This window comes from Carassius auratus, chromosome 30 (genome assembly GCF_003368295.1).
Source record: "Carassius auratus strain Wakin chromosome 30, ASM336829v1, whole genome shotgun sequence".
In the NCBI taxonomy this organism is placed as follows: domain Eukaryota; kingdom Metazoa; phylum Chordata; class Actinopteri; order Cypriniformes; family Cyprinidae; genus Carassius; species Carassius auratus.
The window spans coordinates 8,137,839-8,153,899 of NC_039272.1; the positions used below are offsets into that span (position 1 = coordinate 8,137,839).

At 38.8% G+C, this 16,061-nt stretch overlaps 1 protein-coding gene across 1 annotated transcript in view; it reads right to left on the bottom strand.

Moving 5' to 3' along the window:
* Positions 1–16,061, bottom strand: part of kiaa0825 (KIAA0825 ortholog) — a 122,100-nt gene that overhangs the window by 53,337 nt on the left and 52,702 nt on the right. Inside the window, 7 exon segments of the mRNA XM_026211120.1 lie at positions 8,202–8,296; positions 9,549–9,716; positions 10,424–10,580; positions 13,208–13,616; positions 13,759–13,905; positions 13,908–13,976; positions 15,282–15,461. Of these exon segments, the coding sequence (XP_026066905.1) occupies positions 8,202–8,296; positions 9,549–9,716; positions 10,424–10,580; positions 13,208–13,616; positions 13,759–13,905; positions 13,908–13,976; positions 15,282–15,461 (1,225 nt within the window).

The following is a 16,061-nucleotide window of genomic DNA, read 5'->3' on the forward strand; positions in this document are numbered from 1 at the left end:
AACAGTTGAGCTGCTTAATGTTTTATTTATTTATTTTATTTTTTTGTGGAAACTGATAAATTTTCTTCAGAATTCTTTGATTAATAGAAAATGTTTATTTTTATCTTTATTTTGTCACATTATTAACATAGATCAATTCACAATATATAATCATATCAGACAAAACAACACTTACATATCAAACATATTTTACCTTCAGGTTCTCTTGAGATTGACTTATGCCATTTGAAATATAGTCTGGTCTCATATGATTAAGGTAAATGATTACTTTTTTTTTTTGGTAAAAATAGTTTTGGGGTCCACAACACCACAAACAGTACATGACGGTTAAATCTATTCTGCAGAATCATTAAAATATTTCCCCAGATTCAGTACAGAAACTGCAAAAGTCTGCAGATCCCGGGCCTAGCTTTTGGGTTACCTGTGCACACACTTATAAATGAGTGTGTGGTACTCAACCAGAGAGGTTGCAGAAGGGCAGATGTGGTGACAGACCTTCTCCTCATCAACCACGTCTAAGCAACCTTCATCCTTCCTTCTGTCCTTCTTACCCACCTCTGAGGGGCAGAGTTTGAAATTGGCCGCTGAATGCCAATGAAAGACCCAGGTGCCCTCTGCTTTCAGTGAGCTTGCTGACCATCTGCCCAGGGGCCAGAGTGGCACCATGGCCCCTATATCAGTCATGGCTCAGGGCTCCGGGGGATCTGTAGCATCTCTGCGGAGCACCAGGATCACCGTCTCATTGACAGGATGACAGTCCTCAGTTCCTCTAAAGGTACTCTGAGACAGTGGCATTCAGGCCATGTAAAGTCAGTAGAGAGGGAAGGTCACGTCTGAGCAGGGCTCCTATGACAGAACTGTAGACATCGTATAGAGGTACGATTCATTAGGCCAAGACACTACACTCATCAGAAGAATGAAACAAGTGAACAATGGCAGGTGTAAAAACACAACACACACTCTCAGACCAGAGCGGCAGCTGAAACTAACTTAATACAACTTTTAGCCAATACTTTTTACCAATAGCGACTTAAAGAGTTCACCCTAAATGACAATGATGTCATTATTTACTCATATCATTCTAAACCTGAATGATTTTCTTTCTTCTGTGGAACATATGAGATTAAATTTAAAATAATGCTGAACATAGACATTCATTGCATGACAAAAAAGGTTTTACAGTTCTGGAACAACGTGAAGCATGTAAATTATGACAGAATTTAATTTTTTTTTTAGGTGGACTGTCCCTATAAATGATGGTCATAATTTCAGCAACTTTCATAATGATTTGACCCTTTGGTTTCTTTCTGAAACCAAGTGAGTAATTTAAATTTTATTTTATTATTTTTACATTTTTCCTGTGGGTCAACTTCATTAGATTAACTACTGCCAACTTATTTGACCTAATATGAATGCATAAATGCTAATTAATGACCAATTAACCAAATTTAAAAAGTTGTCCCTAAACAGTCCCTAAACAGGCAGTTCATTGTATAAATCTGTATGAAAAATAATTCAGAGTGATGGAAGACCATTCAATAAATATGCTTCAAACAGATGACACATTACAAACTTTTCAAAGCAATGAAAAATGAAGGTTTCCCTGTGGTCGGATAAAAAAAACAAAAAACACTGACACAGTTAGCATTTAAAAGTGCCTGCGAACAGACAAAAGACTGGCAAAGGCCTGGTTATGAAATATACCGGTAAGCTAAATGTATTGCTACTTTTACATTGCACCGCGTTTTACTTTCACAATGTAAGAATTCATAAAAGTAACAGCATATTAAAGTACAATTATGCTTTAAATACTCATCTTATACAACTATAACAAGTCAGCTATTTTAAATGCAGGTGTTACAAATCAGCATTCAGTGCACTCCAAATGAATTACTGTTATAGGCCACTAATATTATCACTCCTATTTGTAAGGAGCTATGATTGCCTCTACTGAACAGCACTCTCCTTCACCATCCGCTCCAGCTAAAACTCTCCATCTCCATTTCCTTGTCAGAGCATTTCACCGGTACCCAGATTAATGCTGACAGGCAGGAATCCTTCTAATTATCTGTCCCTGGCCTGGATGCAAATGGCTGGGTTCTGGTGGCAGTGTGATGAGACTGCCAGTGCAGTGACACCGGGCCCCCAGCGTGGAAGCCTGTCACTGGCCCTCTTCCATCCAGGGACCACACAGTTTATTTATTTGATTATTATTTTCCTCCTCTCAGGCTGGCAGGGTGGCTTTGTCAATCACAATGTGGAGAAGGCGGCGGGTGTCTGATTAAAGCTCTGCACTGGCTATGATTGAGCTGGTTGTGATGGCTGTAGATTAGGATCATAGATTATGGGAGATAATGGTACTTCACTGAGAGAGAGGACTGGAAGTAAGAGAGCGGACTGAATTGAGTTAAAGAGTATGCCGCAATCAAGGATGCTGTGAAGGAATATTGATGGGCCAAAAACAATAATAATAGATTATAAATTGTTGTTTTTTTTTTTTTTTTTTTTTTTTTTTTTTATTATTACTGAGTAGTTTATTCAGTAGCTAATTACCTATTTTTAGCTAGTACGAAAGAAAATAAAATAAAACCTGTAGTATAGATGGGAGCTAATTAGCTAATCTGCTCAGCAAGTTTATTTCCTCCAAACTAACCCCCCCCCCCCCCAAAAAAAAAGCAAAGCAAAACAAAATATTTACTTTCTCCAAGTCGAATAAAAATTGGTAGTTTATATTCTAGCTAATTAGCAATCAGCTTGGCAAGTTTATTTCACAATCAGACCAAAATTAAACCTTATTCCCCAAATCAACAAACAAAATTGGTAGTTCACATTCTAGCAATTTGGCTACCAGCTAGGCAATTTAATTTCTAAACAAAACCAAACCAAAAAAAAAAAAAAAAAAAAAAATATATATATTTTACTTACTCCAAATCAGACAAACAAAAATTGGTAGTTTATGCATTCTAGCTAATTAGCTATGAGCTTGGCAAGTTTATTTCCAACTAAAAAAACAACAACAACAAACACCTAGAGCATGAATTTAATCATAAAGGGCATCTGAGACAAAAAGATTCAGCTTTCGAATGGCTTTCAATATTAACTTCAGCAGTAAACTGGGGCTCTAACTGATCATTACTAGAGGTGCGAGACAGGGAGGAAGGAAATAATAAATGGATGGAAAAGGATTTTTAGAGGAAAGGAATGAGGAATGAGCCGGGCCGGGTGGAAATGGTGGCCTAGCTGCTTGACAGTTGACTCTGTTGGATGTGACTTTCACAGTCTGCTGGCAGTTTGTGTAGAAGCCATCACATCTGTGACTCGGAGTTTGATTAATGAGCCTTTCAGCTCGTCTCTGCCATGTGAGGTGGGGCCACGGCCTTCTCCCAGGCTTCAGTGATTCACCCACCAACACACACATGCACACACACATGCAAAGCACAAACTCAGACACCAGGAGCTCTACGCCTGCCTCGTGCTAAACAAAACCTCATTGTGTTTGCTAATTTCCAACACTAGCCACCAAAACAAAGGCAAAATGATGGAGAGACACAATGACAATTCTCACAGTCAGTCAGTCAGTCAGAGAACATGATGGAGAGTACTTGCACTTACACTAAATACTTACACTTAATAATATATCAACTATATACTATAAATATATAAACACCTATAAAAAAAAGTCACTACAGTGATGGGTTGAGAAAGAAAGTGTTTGCTTTCCAGTAACACACTGAAAATATTCTATTTCTCGGCCATGACAGATTCCCTCACCCAAAAAAGCAACAATAACAAACTCATAACACAAAGGTAGCGATAGCAATTACTTCCCCGCACATTGCGATGCTGCCTCTAGCCGAGTCGCTGCGCCTCTGTGGAAAAAGCCCTAGCATTCTGACACATTTGTTTGTATTTTATACCCTGGGAAAGAAAGCTAACCATATGGCCATCACTGGGAACAGATGGCTTTTGCCCAATGTGAACGGCGGTGCCTATCACCGCAATTTAAAGCATTCCACTTCCCGCATCAACTGCCATCTCTCTCAACAGATACTTCTCCACTCACAATTGTTCCGGATGATAGAGGCATGACAGAGCGATGCTGTAAAAGTTGACCTAGCCAATGTACTACACAGTCAAAATTCATGTCTTTCAGTGCAACACACAATAGCACAGAAGAGAACATAGAAGACATCATTTAGCATTGTTTGTGACAGGGCGAATAGTTTTAGCCATAACCAAGAGCATTACAATTGTTCAGAAGGTGTCCTGTGTGGTATTTAGCAACTCTGAAAGCCACATCTGGTGATCTTTACAGACCCATCCATCCATCTTACAATGCCGAATCTAGAACTGTGTAAAACTAAAGCACAAATCATTGAAAGAAAATCCATAAGAGGAAAATGTTTAACCTTAGAGTTCACTTAAGAAATATTTCCACTAACTAAAGATCCACTAACTGTACATCATCTTACATTACAGAACACACACACACACACACGCACACACACACACACACACACACACACACACACACACACACACACACACACACACACATACACACACACACACACACACATATATATCCCATATCAAGAAAACAGCATAAGTATACTATATAGTAATGTAAGGTTTTCTAAAAAAAAAGATAAATCTGAATGTAAATTGTAACACAGATAGTTGACCCTCTGTGTTATTTTAAATCCTTTCGGTCACCAAGTACCACAACTTTAGCAAAAAAAAGTTTGTGTGGGTCATATCTAGAAGTTTGCTGTTACTGTCTTTCTGGGTGCCAGGTGCTAGTCTGAGAAAGAACAGGAACATTAATCAGTCACTTTCTGCTGAAAAGCTCCATTTGAGAATGATTTATGACACTGCTGGCACAGACAGCCAAATGACAGGTGACAATAAAGGACACCCACACCTGTGTAAATCTTCTCCCTCTCTCTCTCACACTCTTAGAGAGAGAACCAGGGGGAAAGAGCTGAGACCACATTATGGTGCACGTCTCATTCATATGTAACCAGATGAATGCACTCCTCACAGAGCCACAGAAATGTTTTTAAATAATGTTTAGAGAAAGAGCAATAAGCAATAAACAAATCATTTTAATAAAAATACTCCATATGCACTATTTTCATTATCTGATGAAGGTTATAATAATAAGATCAGGAGTAAATGGCAAAATTTATTTTTTGGACAAACTATTTCTCTCATAACCTATAGATGGTTTCATCGGGTGCACCACCTGGCCCTAAGTTAACTTCCGGTCTGTGATTGTTTATCAGTCTGGCTACAGCGCCAGCGTCTACAAAAGAAGTTAAAGTTAAGGTGATGAGTAGACTGAAGTTGGGCTCAGGTGGTTGTGCTGTGGGATGTGTTTCCCATACATTTATTTATTTTTGGCGCTCACAATATCAAAACTGACCGATTTTTCAAAAAGCTTCGTTGAATAAACATGAGCACGCACTGGACTTTTAAAAATCAAAACGAGGCGCGGGTGTTTTTATACCACTGTATTTATGAAGGAAGACTATCTTTAATTAGTCTATTAAATTTTCGATGTAATTTTCATTTCATCTTGCATGTAATGCCTGCTAAAGCAGCGTTTGTGAGCTCAGCGCTGCTTTGTGTACAGTAGTTACTGGGAAAACCTCTGTTTCTCCCGGTTTAAAGCACCTCCAACTGGCAGAGATTGAATTTGCATTTTTAGTAAGTCTGATTTACGCAGCAAACATATTTAGCTTGTTATCAAAAATAATTTTCTCTAGAGGGACTACTTAGCTGTTGTTATTGATTCTATTTGGAAGTCTACCGGAAGTCAAGTTAGGGCCACAAAAGCGTGCATGCACAGTAATGTTTGTTTATGTTGTTGGCGTTGAAACCGTCTATAGCCTCACACCATTAAAACAACTACTGAACAAAGAGAAGTTGGAGAGATTAATATGTTAAGACCTCAGAGCCCTCACCCTATTGAATAGATCGCATAGTTTCTGCTTATAGAAGACCTACATACATCCTCAGTCTCCAGAGAGCATCTCTAGTGTCTAACATTCAGTACATGACCTATTACTGATTTTTTCCCCATACATTAGACCTTGCGTTACAACTATTTTCTCTCTCCCTCGCTCTCCTTTATACCATTTTTTTCTTTCTTTATTCACCTCTGTCTGAACAGATTTCCTTTAAATCTATTCAAAAATAAAATAGGATTCATGGTCATTCATAGATAACCACATAATTCATGTTATCTGAATATGGACATGAAAGACTTCACTTGTTTTTATATAAAGATCATTTTAATTAGAGACCAACCCTTACCTATGTCAACTGCACCTAAAAATAGATTAAGTAACATGTAACTTAATGACTAATAAAGGTGTTTTTTTGCACAAACAAAGTCTACTGTATGACTATCTAAGTTTCCAAAGCATAGCTTCACCTTCTGTCCTTCACCCCTCTTCTGAACCTCTGCTCGGCCTCGAAGGCCAGGTGCTCCATCATTGAGATACTCAACACAGAAAGATGCTCTCAAAGGTTCCACCCCACTGTGAAGGAAACACTAACATCTGGATGCTCTCCAGGTTGGACTGGGCAGGTGATTTACCAGGTACGCAAAAATAGGTCCATGTTCTACTGACCTGCTGCACTTCCATGTAGAAACTACACAATCTGGACCATAGGTAGGCTCTGATTACCAAATGAGACAAATCCTTATCAAAAGTTCTCCAATTCAATCCAGTTACCTTTTTTATCCTTAAAAAAGATACTGTTTACTTTATTTAAACAATTCATTTCGATTTAACACCATTGTAATAAGTTTCTCATTCAAACATGACTGCATCACGTTAAACTGACCTGAAATGGTTACTTTTTAGTTTAACTCAGTGTTTTTATTTTGAAAGAACATGTTTCAGTCGATTAACTCAAAATAAGTTTTACACTTCCCATCTTGCTTTGCACAGGGCTGGATATTGGGAGAGAAAATTTTGAAATAAAGTGAGAAAACAGAGACTTATTAATGTTTAATGTAATCATTGTTAATTATGTTATCATTTTAAAAGACTTCCTGTTATGTTGGTGGAGCTTTTTTAATGGGTTTAGAAAAACAACTCCAATGGGATTGCTAGGGATGAATCGACCCTAACTGTGTAATGTGTAAAGAATGTTTCATATGTGTAAAGAAAAGTTATATTTTACTTGCTAATATGTTTCTATAACACATTGGCTGAACTTCCACATGAGGAAAACATTATCTCTACTCAAATAATTATTGTAGTATGAACTCAGGCAAACTTAGACAGGGAACCACGGTTCATGATTGAATAACATTTCATTTTTTAGTGTATTTATTTATTTATTTATTTATTTATTTATTTATAGCATACTGGAGAAAAGCTAAATGTCATTAAAACAGCGAAAAATGTTGACCAGGCATAGGAGATAAATATAGATACACACTTCCACTCTTTCTTGAAAAAGAAACCAACTACAAATATTATTTAACAGCTGATATTTTATCTGTTGACTAAAATCTTGTTTTACGCAACATTTCAGAAAGAATCAGTGATTGAAAATGTTCTTGTGTCAAGCTGTCTAACTAACATTGAACGGCAATTGCTCAAACTCTGGCTTTGGTTTGAGATACTTGTATCGCACTAAAACTAACGCTCCGTCACTCAAGATCCCTCAGTAACCTCAAAATTATTTCCTGACACAGTTTGACACGTCAGACTGTGATTTCCTCTCAGTTCTAAAAACGCAGACACTTCATTTTCGCCGCACAGTGAGCTCAGATACGCTTTCCTTTTTTTTCCCCAGCACTATGATGGAGCTGTGCTTCTTTAGCAGCACTCAGTGAAAAAGCACTTTCTCCACCAAACTTTGACAAAAAAGGGATGCTGCATGCTGGGAATTGAAATCTTGAAGGAAACCAGGAACTCACAAAGAGATAGCAACATCTATACATAACAATTCACAAACACAGGTCAGATGAGGCATATGCAGCCAAACCATAAAGCCATAAGAAGCTGACACACTCAGACAAGCATGAACATTCAAATGGTCACACAATCCCTCTATCCTTCCACATATTCTCATTCATTAGGGAGGTACATGGTGGGACATGACAGGCAGCACTTCAACAGTATGTAAGCGAAAGGAGGGGGCGACTGTGTGCGAACGAGAGCAGCAGCCATTACCTGTTAGAGAGCAGCGTCGTGAAGGTCACCTGACTCATGCTCTGATAGGCTGGCAGCAGTTGGGCCCAATCCCACTCCCTCTCACCCATAGCAGCCTGTTGATAAATGAGCAGTGAGTATTGTTCGTTATTAATCAGAGTTAATATGATCAGTAATTTACTGCTCCAGCTGGGCTGGACTAACCAAGGAGGAGGGGGTCCCGAACAAGGCCGCCCCAACGCAATCTATCTATCATGTCTGCACAAGAAGGTTTTTATTCCAATAAGACAGGAATTAATTTATAAATCCATTTGGGGAGGGATGTACCATCATTTATAAAAAGATAAATCAATTTTGCAAGAGAAGTCGTTATTCTTCTCGCCGTTGTTCGTGGCGAGCCGCCCAAGGTTTCCCTCGCCCACGAGTGGACCGTCCCTTTGTTAGGGAGCCAAATGAAATCCGATTGCTTTGATAGCCAGAACGTCACTCTCAACTTAAAGCTGAGGTTTTTTTTTTTTTATTATTATTGACAAAAGGACAGAAGCATGCCAACCCCTCCTATTCTCTGACTGGCTGATTGATGGATCGGCATTCGTTTTTTTCTGCCTCCATTTGATTTGACAAACAGCGCAGCCACCTGAAGGCGAGGAGGCTTTTTAATCATCCCCTTAATAAGGTGTTTTATGCAAAGCAATGCGAGCGCGAGCGATAAGGAGAAAACAAAAGGGATTAAGAGCACAGCAGCTAGCGCCTAACGACGGGAAAAGAACTTGCAATTTAACCGACGCAAAACTCTGAGCCAAATAAGATAATGAAAGGAAAAGTTCCCCTTGAAAAAGAAGGTTGCAGACTTTCCGGCTTCAAAGGCGTAGCAAAAAGTCTCCAGACATGAGCAGAGAAAACTTTATCCTACCTTTAAGAGAAAGCCAAAAGAGGACCATGGCTCTTGTAATTAAACCTTCAACCTACACCGTCTTCAACACGCGAGGGATGCTTTTTTCCACCCTTTGTTCAAAGCCACATCGCACTTGAAGAGTTCACCTTTCAAGTGTTTTCGAATTCTCTGCTCTTTTGCTTAACCTTTTTTAATGTTTTGCTTTGTGTCTTCCCTTCACACTAAAATATAGCTTAGGGACAGAGCGACCTATGGAGAATTGTCGAGTTCATCCTAGAGAAGCAGTTTAAAGTCTCTCAGTCTCTCTCTTATATTCACCTTGCCTGGTGGCCTTGACGGAAAGCCGTGAAAGAGTAGAGAAGTAGTTCACGGCATTAACAAACTGCTTTAAATAAAAGTTACGTGAACGACAAGTATTTGGGAGCACTCGTGGCACTCCAAGTTGAAGGCTGAGAAAATAACAAAGGACAAACCTGATCGAACTTGTTACAGCCGATAGAATTGCACTCCATGAGGGGGTTGAACTGGGTTTTACGCTGGTTTTGGCTGCTCGCTTCAGAGGGGAATATGACAAGTCCCAATGGGGAGGCCGGAAGTGGATGTGTCTCTGCATGTGGCGTTAAGATGGACCTCAGTAAACCCTACATTAAAAAAAAAACACAACACAAGGCTCATAAACATCCATTCCAATGTAGAAAAATGAACAGGAACCTGGAAACGTCTTATTATTAGACTGCATTAAGCAAAACTAAAACACTATTAAAGTGGTCAAATTAATAGTGAGTCTCTACAGACTTCTTAAACACACCATTGGACAAATGAGTACATTTCAACAATTATTACATACCCAATTTTGGACATAATGGCCATTTCTTTTCTCTCTATTCCCCAAGTAATTGGCCGACAATGGTAGAAATTAATCAGTCTATCTAGGAATAGGATTTGAAAACAGGACATTGGAAGAGGACAAAGATATGTATAGATATGACACAAAGAATTGTCCTCAAGATTAGACTTAAGTGAGAGTTGCACTAATTTCCCAAGATGTGTTCTTATTGTTAAGTAGAGCAAGGGGCAAAAAAGTGTAGTGTAAGTGTGGAGAAAGACTTTGACTAATTTGTGAACCGTTCCCTTGAATTTTTAGTATCTCTGTTGTTTAAGATGTTGTTATTTCCCAGTCGCTTTTTCAATCAGGTCAAGGCTGTTACGAGGCCTCGCAGCAGCGTCTGGATGCGGTTGTGTCTCCGTGCAGCAGCTCTGCACAGGCGTTCCCCTCAGCTTCAGGTCACACTGTCTGCCTCAGGCTAACAGCCACCTAATTGCTTGGTGAAAAACAGCAATTCGCTACCTCATTGAGCTGGATGCTGTGATGGATTTGCCGGAGGTACTGGCTGCCACCTGCTCTATGGCACAGCTCCAGCAGCAACTGCCTTATTTTATGCTCAGTCAGTTCCGCAGGCCCACCTCTATCCTGTGCCGGGCCGCTTTCCACACGCTCAAACACACTAATGGAGGAACACATAAAAGAGAGGGGGGTTAACATGAAATAAATGCAAAATAGTTATCATATTACTCAATTTAAATACTTCTAAAGGCCGTTTTACATGCTAACTGTGAGTTTCCAGTTCATTTTATTGGGTGCTTGTAATTAATACATAAAGTAAATCATTTTTAAATTGGTAAAAATACTGCTACTACGAATGATAATAAATAAAAAAAATACTCTTAAAATGTATACATTTGGAGAAATATTAAGCAGAATTATTTGAATCTATAGAAAGGCATACTTTTTGTTTATGTTAATACAGCTAATACTAATCTGTTGGTGGGAAGAATAAAGATACCATGTCACTCAAATAATATTTCACTATATATATATATATATATATATATATATATATATATATATATATATATATATATATATATATATATATATATATATATATATATAGCTACCTTAATATTATATGCTGACTGCTAGCGACAAAAAGCATGCAAGATTAAGGATGAAATAATGAATATTTTGTTTCTTCACAGATGGTTTTTGCAAATCAAAGGTGTTTCTATTCACAACCCAACAACTGACATTTACTGTAGCTTTTGGGACCTTTGGGGATGTGATCAAATATCAAAATAGCAGGAGCTGTTGCTAATTTTTGACAGCACTGAGTTGAAGCAGGAATCTTTGTGTTTGCCCTTACACATTTCACACCAAAATTTGCATGTGCACAAAATTGACTGCATGTTGCCAGTTGTGGCAACACAGTTTAGTCGCATGATTTGCTCCTTCGAAAAATGAAGAAAGAAACAAAACGTAGTAAGTGGAGTGAGAGGAAGGACAGATCAACTGTTAGAGACACAGTGCCTCTCGCCGTCACCTCAAGGTCCCCTAAACGCACTCATTCCTGTGCCCTTCCTCTCTATCCAGCATGCCTCATCACCCTCACCACACTTCCCATCTGATACACACCGTCATCGTTTCCCCCATTCCTTCTTCCTTCCTTTTTTTATTTTTCAATCACAAAGGTGACAAGGAAAGTGTCGCCTGTCAGGCAAGCCTTTAGCTTCAATGACACCGAAAAAAGCGGCGAGGCCCTGGGCAGCCCAGCCGGTGAGTGGGGTGTCAGCACCTGTGCCTGTATCCTTCCCTGTCCATCAGTGTGCAGGTGAAGCAAATGATTGGATCCAGTCAGCGGCTTGATTAATGAGAGGCCCGTCGGATCCGGGACAAGCTATCAATCACGTCATTAGGACCAATGTGCCCCGAAAGAAGCAGAACACCCCCTCCGCCCACGGAATCCACTGCATTCATCTTCATCTGTGCATGCATGCCGTCAAAGCCTGCCAGGGTCACCGTGATGGAGAACAATCATCTTCTCCTCTACAAATTACTTTGCAAAGACAAGAGATGAGGGAGGTGTGTGTGCATGCATTTGTGTGTGTGTTGACAAGCCGGGGTGGAGGGGGGGGGGTGTTTTTCAGAGAACCCGTTTTCCGCCGACACACTGTACGTTGATTGTTTACACCGGAGGCAGTGCCTGAAAGTGAAGGTTATTTTAATGAATAGTAATGGTTCCACTGACTGTCTAAGACAGGCGATACATAATCACTCTTCCTTTTTGCTATCTTCTTCTTTTTTCTTTTTTTATCCTGACTCTTTTTTTTGTTTTGTTTTTCCCGTCACTGGGAGCAGCGTTTCTCGGAACACTAAAAGTTTGATTTATTTTTTTCCCAGCTCTGTTATGATGCTAAATCATTTTCAATAAGGGTAATTAACTCTGGGGTTTTGTTTTGGACATGACTTAGACTATACGGTAAGAGTAGTTTTTTTTATGGCAAAAATGAAAAATAGCATTAAGTATAGGTCACTTTTCAAAAGTGCTCAAAAATCTATCGTTTGAAAGAATTATTACTACGGGATCATTATTTAAGGCATGGGTTTTTAAACTCGGGTTTAGAGAAAAGTTCAGAGAAAAAGCAGTGTTAAAATATATATATATATATATATATATATATATATATATATATATATATATATGGAATCACAGGTTTATACATAAACGAAAGCATAGCCAACTTTATAATATTAATGGCATATGGCATTACAAAATACAAAACAAAAAAACTGAACTGAACTGAATAAAGGTCCTCATTATACTCGCATCATTATTAGCAAGCCTCACATTATACTGCTAAGATAATTTAAAGTACATGATTCAAGGATTGCAACACTTTCTTCAGTGGTTCAAGTCAGATTTTTGCACTCAAATCCTATGGGTGTCATCAAACCCATTTTGATGTACACATATCAAATAGCTTGAAACGACTAGCTAGAGGCTAGGGGGGAAAAAGAACACACACACACACACACACAGAAAACAACACATAATTATTTTGCCAAAAGATAAAGGTTGAAGATATTTTCAAAATATGAATGAACTGCAAGATTGAAGTCTTTAAATGACATCAAAATATCAACTGGCAGACAATGACGACATTCATAAATTAGTTAAATGGTTAAACGCTTCAAAATGTCTTTCATATAATGAATATACTTAATGATGAATTTGCTTAATTTGCTTGCGATACACTGGGAAAATATTTCATCAGGCTTCTTTCGAAATCTCACCTATCACAGCAAAGCTTCCGTGCCTTCTGCAGCTGCATGGTGGTCCATTTGGGCCTCTTTTCTTCAAGGCCCTGGAGCACCTTATGGACCAGAGGCTTGGGGACGCTCTTCTGCTGGCCCAGACTGACCTGCAGGCATTCCGATAGCAGACTCAGCCTTTCCTTGGCCCCTCTCTCCAGGGGCTGTCCAGACAAGAGCTCCAGGGTGTCCCCATTTTCTAGATCCTGACAGAGGTTGACCAATATGACCCAGAGGAGCAGGCCGGTAGACCGCAGCTGTCGGGCATGCTGGGAAAGCCTCTTCTCTGCCACAGTGAACAAGAAGCGTACAGGCAGTGGAAGGGAGGCTATGGTTGACGGAAGGTTGGTGTAAATGAAAGAGAGGGCTTGGATAGCTAGATTCATGTTGTCTGATAAGAAGAGAGAGAAACGATGAGATTTTTTTTTTCTTAAATAACACTGCACAGTTTCCTACAGATGTTTCATGAAGTTAAAAATGGCACGAATGTTTTATAAATAAATGAATATTACTGTTAATAAAGCTTTACTTACTCTTGCTGGTTTCATTTAACTTGGGATCTTGTGGAATGTAGTTCCACTCTTTTGGAATTTTGCTTAGGACATTTCCTGGAAGGTGTTGTCCAACCATGGGTCCAGACTGGTCTTTATAAGCCTGCATCATGCCAACCAGGTGGATCAAAGTTTGGTAGTGGATTTACAAACAATGGACCTGATGCATTTGAACAAGGCCAGTTCCTCTTTGCAGGAGTCTGGAAGAAAAGAATAGTCTAAGTTACAGGAATTTAATAATCAATATCAAACTTATTTTGTGTGAATTCATTAGAAACTGTGTAAAGGTCTTTATGATTATGTCCTATCTGGTCACAGGACATTACCTCAAAGAAGAAGAGAGACAGAACTCATCATTTCTTCATCTATCTGCAATTTTTCTTTCCAAACAAAAGTGTATTTATTTATTTATTTATTTAAGCTAATAGATTTCTGTTCAACTTTTTGCTATATCACTGTTACATTAAAACGGATCAAAACTACACTACATTTGCAACAATCTAATTGACTTTTATGTATAGATTGTATAGTTTTACTCTTGTCCCAGACACAGATATGATGCAACCAAAGAGTCACATAAACATAAATCAATTTGTGTAAAGATGATTTATATAAATTTTTTAACATTATTATATCTCATTGCATTAACATTATATCATGGAAATTATATAAGTTCCAGGGAAACAAGGGAAAGCAAAATGGCTGAATATTCCTGTGATGCATCTATTTCCATTTTTGGACATTGTTAACAAACAATTAAATAAAATAATGCATTTTAAAAGTGTGTTTTAAGGGAGTTACATTCCTAAACATCCACAGTGCCAAAAAGTACTAGTAGAACAAACAGATAAATAATTCTAACACCGCTCATTTTCCTGACCAGCCCAATTAGCTCTGCTAAATGGCACAATCAAGCTGCTAAGCAAGCTTTATAAGATTATCTTTAGGGAAGAATGGACATGGTCAATTAAGCTGAAAACACAACACCTTACATCAGAACAACATACAATGCACACTCTCCTGCTCCCTCCTCTGTCATTTGTCTAATTTGTGCAACTATAATCACCTCTCTCACATGTAATAAAACACAAAAACATGCAAGCTTCAACTTGGAATTAAACCCCCTGAATCAAAACCGAATCAAAAGGTGTCAGGTCATAATTGCAGTTTCTATGTCAGTATGCAAAATCAATATGGTAACCATTAACACAATGAAAAATGTTCAAGCTGTGGCTTTTACAGAGAGTGAAAAGGAGAAGGCAGAAATGTAAATAAATAAGCAATCAAAGAGACAGCTGAAGGTTTAATTATGGCTTTGATTTGATGATGGGCTTCCAGCTGGTCAGATCTGATATTGAGGCAATTAGGGGACACAGTAGGGGCACATGGTGATAGCGGTTTCCAACCGGACTGTAACTGAATGGCCACATCTGACTAAAACGGTGTCCTTTTGAAGTCTAAACAAATGTAGGGCAGAGCGTGGAAAAATTCTTGCATGGCTGCACCTGCTAAGTTGTAAAAGTGCTCCCAAAGGTGTCTCTGGTCCAGGTAGCCCTCTAGCGCCCGAGTTAAAGCCCTAGGGAGGGAGTTGAGGGAGGACAGGATGGAAAAAACAGCTTCCAAAAACTCTGCAGCTGCCGTTTGAGCATCAGGGGACACCTCTGCTCCTCTGTCCACACAGAGACCTGAAAGTACATCATTATGGTTATTGTAATCGATATCAAAAAATAATAATAACCACAATGCTACTAATAGCCTAACAGGGCTTAACAATATGATTGGTATATAAAAGTACATATCTAAACAAACAAAATAAAAACAAAAGTTTGATCCTTTTACATATTGCACAACATTTGAGCCAAGCAGAGGAAATGTATGTCTTCTAAATCAAGACATTGTAAAAGGTCCATTTTGAACAAAAAAGCCAATTGACTCTCTGGACAAACACATGAAAGATGCAACCACAACAACGAGATGTGACTGAATGCCCTTGTCCAAATGTTGTCAGGCCTGTGGGGTTGTAGAGAATGCAGGATGGTTGTGCCTTTGGTTCAACCCCTGTCAGTCTCCCTTCGTAGAGATGACAGGCGTTTGAATAGGCGATTGAATGCAACGCAGCATTCAATGAGCGTCTTTTATAGAAAGCAGCCTGCTGTTTGCACTTTTTTGACAAATGTTGGACTGTTTTGAAATGACAGGCCTAAATTACCTGTCGTAGTAGAGCGTGCGGTTTGCTAACACTGCTTTGCTTAACAGGGATCCTGAAATCTGCTGCTGCTGAAGGA